General features: G+C 34.1%; 1 protein-coding gene across 1 annotated transcript; it reads right to left on the reverse strand.

Moving 5' to 3' along the window:
* Nucleotides 1–4,434: 4,434 nt before the first annotated feature.
* LOC104086051 (pentatricopeptide repeat-containing protein At4g21065-like) lies at nt 4,435–6,605 on the reverse strand. The gene has a single exon (XM_009590202.4). It carries the CDS (start codon nt 6,563–6,565, stop codon nt 4,832–4,834), a length of 1,734 nt encoding a protein of 577 aa, XP_009588497.1. The 5' UTR covers nt 6,566–6,605; the 3' UTR covers nt 4,435–4,831.
* Nucleotides 6,606–11,897: the final 5,292 nt, after the last annotated feature.

Genomic DNA, 11,897 nt, shown 5'->3' on the forward strand with positions numbered 1-11,897 from the left:
ACCTCACACGTCCTCCTTCATTTCTCATTTCCATCCAAATTGAAAAAAGCATTAAATTTTTTGTGTTGGTGTGAAAATGTCTTAAGAAAGCTAAAAATCATTGTTTGACAAGCGTGCATAGTATGAGGTAGTTGGTCTGGTAAGGCTGACCAAGCCAATGATGCTTAGCTGGTCCTTTCGGATGATCAGTCACACTAGGATTAAGATATGTATGGCTCGCACCCCTAATGGGGATAACTGAACGATTTTCAATTGTTATTATGTGGCTAACGTAGAGAAGATGATTATGCTTCTCAACTATAGATTCCTAGGCTTACTCCTTGAAATTGTCCTAGAAATCGCGTATTGAAAATTTGTGGAAAGATCGATCCAACTTAACTAATAACTAACATTTGGCCAAGGATATGTCTGATGAAAGCTATAAGAGATCTTGCAACTGAAAGCAATATAAGGAAATAATAAAAGGAATTGCAATCGGATGAAAATACAGGGCTAGCCACTAAACCATCATGTCCTAATTTTGTCGACTAAGACTTACACATAGTAAAAGAATTCACCTATATTCGTTTCTGCTGGAAAACCTTGGTTTTCATGATTGTTACTCCTTCGACCAGGCCAACCTCTTGGGAGCTTTAATTTAAAGAGTCTTAATATCCTCGGGGCGGCCCGACGTATTTTGGGGCCTAAAGCCAAATTTTAATGAGGGACCTTAATGTTTTAATTTTTTTTTATTATTTGAAGTCAATTTTTCTAGCTTTTTTAGATGCAAAGTTACTAATAATTTTCTTATAATCAATTTCTCCTAATAAGTCTTTCTCAATTGACAATATAGCTAACCCATTTAATCTCTCTTGAGACATTGTTGATATTAGGTAAGATTTTACCAATTTTAATTTTGAAAAGTTTTTTTCCGCTGAAGCAACGGTAACTGGAATTGTTAACATTAATCTATAAGCAATATAGACATTTGGAAAAGAATCAAGTCTCTTTATTTGATTGAGTATATCGATTAAACTATTATCTTCTACTTGTACTATTTCCCTTAATACTTTCAACTCAGAAAATAAATTTAAGCCATCAATATCGGATTGATTATTATGCTTTAAGAAAAAATCAAGATTAAGGCAATGTGTTTTTAAATTTTCATTATTTAGTGATCTTAGTTTTTTACCACTAAATAGAAAACCAAAAATATTTTCATATGCTTCAAATTGTTCAAATCTATTTTGAAGTGAAAAAATAGCCTTATCTACTATGTATAAAAAGTAATCAACTCTAAAGGACTCTTTAAGAGACTTTTAGATTTCATTATCAACATTCTCATCTATTTTTTTCTTCCTAGATATCACACGTTTCTTACAAAATTCGGATTCGATATTCATTTCAAATGCAATTTCCTTGGCAGAAATCATAGCAGTTACAAATCCTTCTTCTCTATATTTGTTAAAAAAAAAAATCAAACCTTTTAATTGATCTATGGCAACATCAATATGCATGTCTTTTGACTGCATACTTTTGCTAACTGAATTAACAACAAATAATATATTATACCAAATAGTCATATCCAGTAAAAATTCAAAATTTTCGAGTTCATATGTTACTAAGGAATTAGCTTCACTTTAAGTTTTTGGATCATCACTAATTTCTACTAATTTCAATAAAGCATCTCTTATTTGTGGAGTTTGAAATCTTATTGATTTAATACTTTCAATACGACTTTCCCAACGAGTTTGTGACAATGATTTAAGAGTTAGACTAGGTACACTATCCTTTAATACTTTCCATCGCTTAGTAGAAGATGAAAATAGTGAATATATACATTGTACCACTCCAAAAAATGATATAGCTTTTGTACAAGAATTAGCCATATCACAAAGTAACAAATTTAGATTATGACAACCACATGGTGTATAAAATGATCTAGGATTTATATCAAGAAGTCTTTTTTGCACTCGTTGATGTTTTCCCTTCATATTTGACCCATTATCATATCCTTGCCCTCTTAAATTATCAATATCAAGTCCAATATTTTTTATTTCATCTATAATAACTTCAAAAAGACTTTTTCCGCTTGTATCATCTACTTTTAAAAATTCTAAAAAATATTCATTAATTTTTATTGGAGTTGCCGAAATATCCACACTCCGCAGTATAAAAGACATTTGTTCTTGATGACTTGTATCTGGAGTGCAATCAAGTATGATAGAGAAATATTTTGCTTCTATAATTTTTTCTATAATTTTATTCTTAATTTCACTTTTCAATAAGTTTATCAATTCATTTTGTATTCTATGCCCAAGGTAATGACTATGAATTTCATCATGCTTAATTCGTCGAATATATTCTTGCATGACAGGGTCAAATTCTGCAATCATTTTAATTAAACTTAAAAAATTTCCATTATTCTCTTGATATATCTTTTTATTTTTTTCTCTAAATGCTAAATTATTTTTTCCAACAGTTTTGATCATGGCAATAATTCTTGACAATACATTTTTCCAATGCTCTCTATCTCTATTGATTGTTCTTGAACATCTTTATCGATTGTTTTATCTTTTTGCAGTCTTATTTCTAAATCAATCCATGCAGCCATGTTAATAATATGTTCATTTGTTGTTTCATGAGTTTTGAGCTTAGTACTAATATTTCTCCAATCATTACTACCTTCACTAGCTAGTTTACTACTACAAGTTCCGGAACTCAAACTAAAAAACTTACAACAAAAATAAAATACTTTATCTAAGTCTTTAGAATAAACTAACCATCTCCTATCATGTCTTTCACCATTCGCCAATTTTTGAATATAATGTGTAGTAGAAAAATGTCTTGAAAATGTATCATTCGGAAAATTTGTGTCAATTATTCTAATCGGCCCCTTTTCTACTTATAGATCTCTCAACTTTGTATCTACATTAGTCCATTGACTAGGATCATATATATTTATAGGAGTTGAATTATTTATTTCATTCATAAGCATCAATGTATTATTTTGAGGATCTATTTCCGACTTGTCACTTACTTGTTCTTTTTCTACTTGAATATTATTAATTTTAGAATTATCTAACTCAATCGAATTACTAACTTGCTCATCTAGAGAACACTCTCCCAAATTTTCTGATTCAAGATTTTTATTATTCAATAAAAATTTGTCAAGAGCACCTAGATTGTATTAGATTTTGAATTCTTCTTCTTTTCTTGAGTTTTTCATAACCAGATTCACACTTTCTATTTGACATACTTATCTTCTAATAAGTAATAAATAATCTAAAAATGCACTAAATAGCAAAATATTAAATTTTAAATGAGAAAATAATAAAAAGATAGAATAAATAGCAAAATATTAAATTTTAGATGAGTAAATAATAAAAAGATAGAATGATAGAACCTGGTTCAAGAACGGATAGCTTGATATGAAATTAAATTTTCTGTTCGAGTATGCTTGTTGTAAGACTTGAATTATGAAAATAGAACAAACAAAAACACTCCACTATTTCTTGAATCAATACACTGAACTCTGAAGTCTGAAGATCCACAATAAAGCTTTGATCTTTGGCTATTGAAGAATGGAGTGTGATTAATTGAAGAACAAAGTATAAAAATATAATATAGTGGTATAGTGTTCTTCACTTTGCTCGACAAAGTCAGTCACGTTGTCCTCACTTCAGCAGCTCCACGATAATGTTGGCTATTGAAGTTGAACGGTTAAAGAATGGAGTAAGAACAAAGTATAAAATATAATATAGTGGCATAGCTATTAGTGCACAGGGCACACGTTGTCTACTTGTCTTCACTTTGCTCAACAAAGTTTTGTTTGAGAAAGTTGTGGACTTGTGGTCCACTATCTCAAATTTGTGTTCAAACTTCCCGTTTTATTTTATAATATTTTTATTTTTTATTTTTATATATATATATATATATATAATTTAGATATAACCAAAAAATGAGTCCCCCATAAATGTGGGGCTTAAAGCCATTGCTTTACCTGCTTTATGGACGGGCCGCCCCTGAATATCCTTAATCTCAACTTTATGCTGTATTTATATGTAAAATTGCTGATAAATGGAAATGAAGCATCCAGTTTTATCATCTTCAAGGCCATTTCTTAGTTATCTTGTCTCCAGTGACAATTAATAAAAGCACAGTGTCATCTTTCCAAGCATATCGCTGTTCATCTAATGTATTAGCAATGTGGAAATAAAACTGAAAAGCTTGACGTTTGTGGTAGCTCCCCAAATAGCATTTGGTCATTGCTCCACATATCTCTGCTTTTAGAAACTGGATCCTTATTTACAAGCACCCACCGGTATATATCTATGCTTCTCAAGTTTAGAAACTGGATCTTCATTAACAAGCACCCACCACAGTGATAGCCACCTAAACAGTGCTAAGTTGCGTGTAATAACGATGCACACTCAAATAGGGGAGACAAACAAATAACATAAGTATCTTTATCGAACTTCAGAATACAGAATCTTAAAGATTAAACGGCAACAAGGTGTACTAAGCTCCCACTATATGCTGGGTCCAAAGAAGGCCCGAGCCTCATTGGGTCTATTGTCCCTAACTTCTTAAGAATTGTGATTAAACTTTCTTGTCCCTCTGTTTCCTTTGTAACTGCCTTGGCAGCTCTATACTCACTATATTCGTTTTATGTTGGTTGCACTGGTGAAATAAGCGATTGAGAGATCAAAACTGAGGTCATTGATGCCAAAATGTAGATGCAACATTCAGCAGTTGCAGAAAGTTCTAGAGTCGAAGCAGCAGGTATATCAACAACCGTGTTCTTCAAGAATGTGAAAATCAAACTGTTGTTTTTCAGTGACAAATACAATCACCATCTATCTCCGCAAGAACATTCACCACCCCTAAAGTGATGGTAACGGATACGATCCCTAATGATGATCTCTCTTTGGTATAACTTCGAGATTAGTTTCATGAAAGAATGGCAGTCCTCACAAGATCTTAGGTTTTTCACTACCCTAATGACAGTTCCTGGATTTGTTTTGATAAGTCCAAATGAGACTGCAAGTTTCTCACTGTGTTTTAGAAGCTGAGATGCTTTCTCGTCATCATCAATTTCAAGTAATACCTCTGAAACTTTGGGATCATAACCTTCCCTTCTAGCATTCTGCTCCATTTCATCCAATTTTGCAAAAATATTTTCCGCTTCAACATGTCTGGAATCTCCAGCTGTAAATTCATGGACCAACCCATCAATCTCAATCCTACTGGAGCCTGGTGTCTTAACTAGCCCTCTTTGATTCATCAACTCTCTCATCTTCGCCTTCTCCTTCCAATTCCCCGCGGCTGCATATACATTCCCGAGGAGTATGTAACTCCCACAATCATGAGAGTCCATTTTCAAAAGTTCAATGTCTTTCACTAATCGTTCGCTCCTTTCAACATCTCCATGAGTTTTACAACCCCATAACAACGTTCTCCATAGCACGACATCTGGATCAATTGGCATCTTCCTGATAAACTGCTCGGCCTCTTCTAACTGGCCAGCACGCACAAATGTGTCCACTATGCATCCATAATGCTGAATTGTCGGTCTTAACTTATACTTCTTCATACTCCTTAAATGATACAATCCTTTGCCAATCCAACCAGCATTCCTACAAGCTGATAAAACTGCAGTCATCGTTCTTTCATCCGGCTTCACATTACAACTCTTCATCTGCTCGAAATGTTCCATGGCCTCTTCCGAAAGACCATGACTTGCAAGACCGGATACCATTGCTGTCCAAGCATAAACATCTTTATCCATTGTTTCATTAAATACTTCTTTAGCACTTTCTATACACCCACATTTTGCATACATGTCAATAAGTGCAGTACCAACATTAGCCTTTGTACTAAGATTCCGTTCCTTAACAAAGTTATGAACTTTTTGCCCAATACTCATTGCTCCAGTGTCAGCACAAGCTCTAAGTACTGAAACAAGAGTCGCTTCATTCGGGTCCACGCCATTATCCATCATTTGCTCAAACAACCCAATAGCTTCAATAGGTCGATCATTATCCACAAACCCATCAATCATCGAGGTCCAAGAAACTACATCTCTGTCAGACATTTCATCAAACATTTTCAACGCAAGACCAGAATCAACACAACCCGCATACATATGGATAAGTGCATTGTTCACATAACGATCCGACATTAAACCCGACTTTAAAATCAACCCATGAATCTGTTTCCCGAGCTGGGCATATCGCAACTTCGAACAGGCCTTAAGGACAAACGGGTAAGTGAACTTGTCGGGTCCAGGTACGATGGGTTCTTCACGGCAATGCATTGAAAGAAAAAGGCTAAGAGAGCGGGTCGGGTCGGGAGAGTCCGAGTAAGCACGAATCATGGTGTTGTAGTAGTATGAATTTGGGGTTTGGAGAGTGGTGAGAATGTGGCGGGCATAAGTGAGGTCACCTGTGGGTGAAAGAGCTGAGAAAGTGAAAAGCTTGCTGAGGTTTTGGGCATGGGCTTGGTTTTCGGGTCCCGACTTGAGTACCCGGGCATGGAGCTGCATGGCTTGACCCATTGTTGATATTTCCATGGCGAATGCCATTCCGAAAGAGGAAGCGAAGGTGGAAGTAAAGATACGGAGACTATAATTTCGCTATCCTCGAGTCCTAAAGTGACCATAATACACTATAATTTCATGATTTTTGAATTATTTCCAAAATTTAGATATTTTTTTTTAAATAACAATAATAAAAAAAGGTGACAAAAGGCGTTATGTATTGTTATAAAACAATAAAAGAAGAAAAGAGTATTGCAAAGAAAAGTAGAGAGAGAATTCTTATTGATTTGAGATGAATTATAATGGAATAGAACCTCTCTATTTATGGGAAAAAAATGACTTAGCCACCAAGTAACAAACCCTAAAATCTCTCTAAAATATAGACATTCACCTTAAATATAATTCTATTTATAACATCCCCCTTGAATGTCTATTCAACAGATAATGTGCCTCGTTAAAACCTTAATTAAAACAAAACCCAGTGGGAAAAATAATTCCAGCGAAGGAAAAAGAGTACACATGTTTAATAATACGCCTTTTGATTGTTTCGTTAAAAACCTTGTAAGGAAAACCCAGTGGGACAAAATCTTGTAAGGAAAAAAGAGTACATCTGGTATTAACTCCCCCTGATGAAACAATCAATTCACATCTTTGAGTCTTCGCATTCCAATCTTGTGCACTATCTTCAAAAGATCATTGGTAGAGATTCGATAAACAAATCAGCCATATTAACTTTAATGAATATGTTGCACCTTGAAATCATCATTCTTGATAGATATGTAATGTCTTCATATAATGTCGTGGAATGACTTTTTCAATATTTTCATAAAGGTAAAACTTCTAGCTATCACATTATCATGCTTCTAGTTATAGCAAGATGCATATGTGCACAAATTGCACTTAGGATGTGGTACTTCAGGACCAAGAATAGTATATGCTTTAAGCGATTTAAATCCTTCAGGGATTGTCATAAGTCAAGTCATATAAGCCATATAAATGGACTTTAGATACATATCAAGTTTTCATGTCATGCCAGCCATATAAGATAGATAAAAATAATTCCACATATCATTGACTTTATACTTTCGAGTGTTTGAACTTTGAACTACATGTCCAAAACTACATATCTTTCTTATAAAACTAATTCTATTCGAATTTGTCTATACGCTTTAAGCGTACTATAGACTTTGTCCTTCTAGGACTTATTCTAATAGGAGTATTTGCAATGAGAATATAGTTACTTTCTTTGGGTCAGCAAATGCGTCTAGCATGCTTTACAATATATTGTAGATGAATTATCTTTTTATGAATTTCAAGTTCATATTATCTTATTCGAGGGTCTAGATGTACAAATGATAATTCATTCCACGTAACTTTTTCTCAACTGTTTATCATATCTCCCCCTCGTGTTAGAAAAACTAACTTGCTTCCTCAACTTTGAAAACCTGCCTTTGTGCGTTATAGTGTTAATCAAAATATACACCGTACATCAATAATAATAATATAAAATTATTTTATTCCTAACCCTGAACCACTTGTGAGGGGAGAATGTAACATACTTTCATGTATAACCTATATAAAATTGATATAGATAACTTTGTTCTCATAAGCAATAATTTAGCTATTAAGTGGAGACATTCAATAAATTATTTTGCTAAATCAACTGTGATGTAGACCAACTTATCAAGATGAACTGTCTTGAATAGAAAATCTGAAAATTATGCTCTAAATTAAATTATTGAGCAAGTTACCTCGCAAACACCAGGCTGCGGGTTAATAATAATCGCACATGTAACCATCTCATAGATGCATCTTATGTGGTATACATGGCAAGTGAATGGACCCATATTCACCTTTGATATTTCCAGCATTCATGAGATTCAATCCCAATTTTAGTTGGTCTATTAATTAATGGGAACAAGTAACATAAGAGAATTTGTAAAGAATTTTCTAGTTCTTTAATATTTACCATGTGAATTCTCCTTTATTTTTGCACATCATACTTAAATTGATATAGCTAAATTAGTTATGCCAACTTGATAAATTATCAATATTGATAAACTTCAGGTTTACTCCATGATATGTACAATTATCAATAAACTCCAAGTTTATTATGATATGAGTTTTTATATCAATAAACTTCTACTTTATTGTGGCATTCTTTTACTTATGTAGTACAAACTGGAGAATAAAGCGGCTAGCTTTTTACATACATATTACCCCGCTACAAGTTGTAGTAATAGAGAATATTAAATCTTTATTTAATTTATAGTCTCAATATAACCAATCGCTTTCACGAATACTTTAGAAACTCAATAGGCTTCTTTGAGACTTAGTATGATACAATACCGTATTGATAATCAATTTTATTTCTTCAAAATAGTATAATTGGCTCTTCCAGGGCTTTCAATTAATTTTGTACTACCACATATTCATCAACATCTATATGGTGAATATCTCTTTCAAAGAGAAAGTTATACCATTATGGTCATAGTTAGGCAAGATATATTGCTTCTATTACTTTTTTCCTGTAATAATCACATTGCTATAATCACAATAGGTACATGATCAATGATCATTCATGCCATAATAATGAACTTATTTTCTTATTTCATCTCAAACCTCCTTCTAGAGGTGAGTGTGGTATATTCCCAAGAATGAATATGTATTCATAAATCATATATTGTCACATTCACACCATGAATGGACCATAATCATCTATATGTGCTTTACAAAATTTCATGTCAAATCGATAACAAACATTACTTTCACAGAATAAAGGATTATTTTGAGAATCCTTATTGTTCTCATTACCACAATGATGACGATTATAATTTCGTCTATTGCCACGTCCACATCCATTGATACATTCATGGTAATAATTTTGTCTTCTTTTAGACTTATCACATTTTCTTAAGGGAATGAGAATGAGGCAAATTCAATGGAACAGGTTTCTACTTCTTGTGCTCACAATCATACATGAATTTGATCATGGCAAGACATCGAAATTTTACCACTTCGGGTGGTTATAATTTATTACAAACTCCATTAGAGTTATAATTAAAATTTATTATCTTTACTTGTATTTAAAAATAAATTATAGAATTTCAAGAATATAAAAGAGAAAAATAAGGTAAAATACTTACAGAGAGTTTAGGGATTTTATGTGATGACCCGATAGGTCATCTAGAGCTTTAACCCCTAAATTCTGTGTTTTGAAACTTTAAATAGCTCCTTTTAATCTTTTTCGATTTGCGTGCGCAGTCCGTGCCATTTTACAAAGCTTTTTGTGAAAAATTAATTAAAATGTGAATATGTGCCTTAAAAATTCATTTGAGTTGACTTCGGTCAATGTTTTGAGAAAACGGATTTAGACCCATATTTTGACAGTCCCTGTGGGTCCGTATAGTGATTTGGGACTTGGGAGTATGCCCGAAATCGAATTCGGAGGTCCCTAGCTTGAGTTATCGCATTTTGTCGAAAAATTGAAGTTTAAAGGTTTACAGACTTTATAAATTTGACCGATGTTTAACTTTATGGATACCGGGTTCGGATTTTAATTTCGGAACTTGGTATAGGTCCATTACGATATTTATGACTTGTCTGCAAAATTTGGTGCAAAACGAAAGTGATTTGACGTGATTTAGACGTTCGGTTGAAAATTTTCAAGTTCTTAAGTTTTATTGAACATTTCATTTATTTTGGTGTCCGATTCATAGTTCTAGGTGTTATTTTTTTGTTTTGATCATGCGAACGAGTTCATATAATATTTTTAAACTTGTGTGTATATTTGGTTTGGAGCCCCGAGGGCTCGGGTGAGTTTCGGATAGCCCACGGACCATTTGAACTTTGAAAATTCTGGTTTCCCTTAGCTGATGATATCACCTGGTATTTCCTTCTTCACGATCACGAAGGAACTCACGCGATCGCAAAGAGTGATCAGGGCCAGGGAGGTAAGTAACCCTACGCGAACGTAAGGTATAGGACACGAACGCAGAGCAGAGAGAGGATTGCCCTTCGCGAACGCGTCCACACCCACGCGAACGCGTAGCTTTGAGAGGCTGAGGCTGGGAGTTAAGGTTTCTCTACTCGAATGCGAGACCAGTCTCGCGAACACGAAGGTGAGGCAAGCTAAACCTTCGCGAATGCGTGAAGTTACTCGTGATCGCGTAAGCCAGATAGGCAATGCTCTTCGCGAACGCGTCAGGTTTCACGCGATCGCGATGAACACCTGACGCCAAGTGATTTAAATGTTTCAAAAATTAAATTTCACCCATTTTTCATGAACTTTCCATTAGATCTCGGCCTAGAGGCAATTTTGAAGGGAAAACTCAGCACCAATTCATAGGTTTGTACACTTTAACTCGTTTTCTTTAATTTCTAACATCACCCATTAATTTCTAGCCTTAATCTTTGTTCTTCCATGGTAAAACATTAGGGATTTAGCAGGAATTGGATTTTTTTTTTTTGCTAATTCCGGATTTAGACCTCAATTTGAGGTCGAATTTCGAAACTAATTAAATAATCGGGCTCGGGGGTGAATGTGTAAATGGGTTTTGGTCCGGACCTCGGGTTTTGAGTTTTGACCAATCGCGTCCGGGTTTGACTTTTTTTTAAAAAAGTTTTTGGGAAAAGTGTGGAAATCCTAACTTTATGCATTGTAATTGATTCTCTTAGCATTATTTGATATTATCGAGTCCATTGTGGTTAGATACGAGTAGTTTGGAGGTGAATTCTAGAGAAAAGGCCCCGGTAGAGCTTTGAGTTGATTGCGGAGTGAGGTAAGTGTTGAGTTTAACCTTGATTTGAGTGAATTAGGAATCCTCAGACTATGTGCTATCTGAAATTCATGTGTTGCAGCGTATATGCGAGATGACTAGTGCTTATGCGCCGCCGAACTACTTGTTTCCTTGACTTTTCACATTCCATTAATTATTTTCTTCCATGTCTTAACTGTTACGTGCTTTAAATGTCTCCCATGCCCCTATTTACTACTTGTCACTTATTGTTCTCGTGTTAAAAAAATGTTAAACTTTTCCACTACTTTCATGAATTGCTTTTACTTGCCTTAATTGACGTATTTTTACCCTTAGTTGTCATTTTTTGAATTTTTCTGGCTGTTTAATATTCATTGTATTGGGTTCTTAATTCAGGATGAGATTTCTTTCTGTTTCGTGTCCATTACTCGTAAAAGACTCTTGTGTTTTAAGTTGTTAAATTAAATGTCTTTATTCATTTATTCATACTGTACGGTGGGATCGGGTTGCGCGCCGCAACAGGTAAAATAAGGATGGATTGATACGGTGAAATAGGAGAGAATTCATACTGATACAGTGGGATTGGGTTGCACACCGCAACATGTGAAATAAGGGTCGAT

Source organism: Nicotiana tomentosiformis, chromosome 11 (assembly GCF_000390325.3).
Source record: "Nicotiana tomentosiformis chromosome 11, ASM39032v3, whole genome shotgun sequence".
In the NCBI taxonomy this organism is placed as follows: domain Eukaryota; kingdom Viridiplantae; phylum Streptophyta; class Magnoliopsida; order Solanales; family Solanaceae; genus Nicotiana; species Nicotiana tomentosiformis.

Coding starts and splice junctions, on each gene's coding strand:
- LOC104086051 (XM_009590202.4), bottom strand. CDS start 6,565: ATGGCATTCGCCATGGAAATATCAACAATGGGTCAAGCCATGCAGCTC.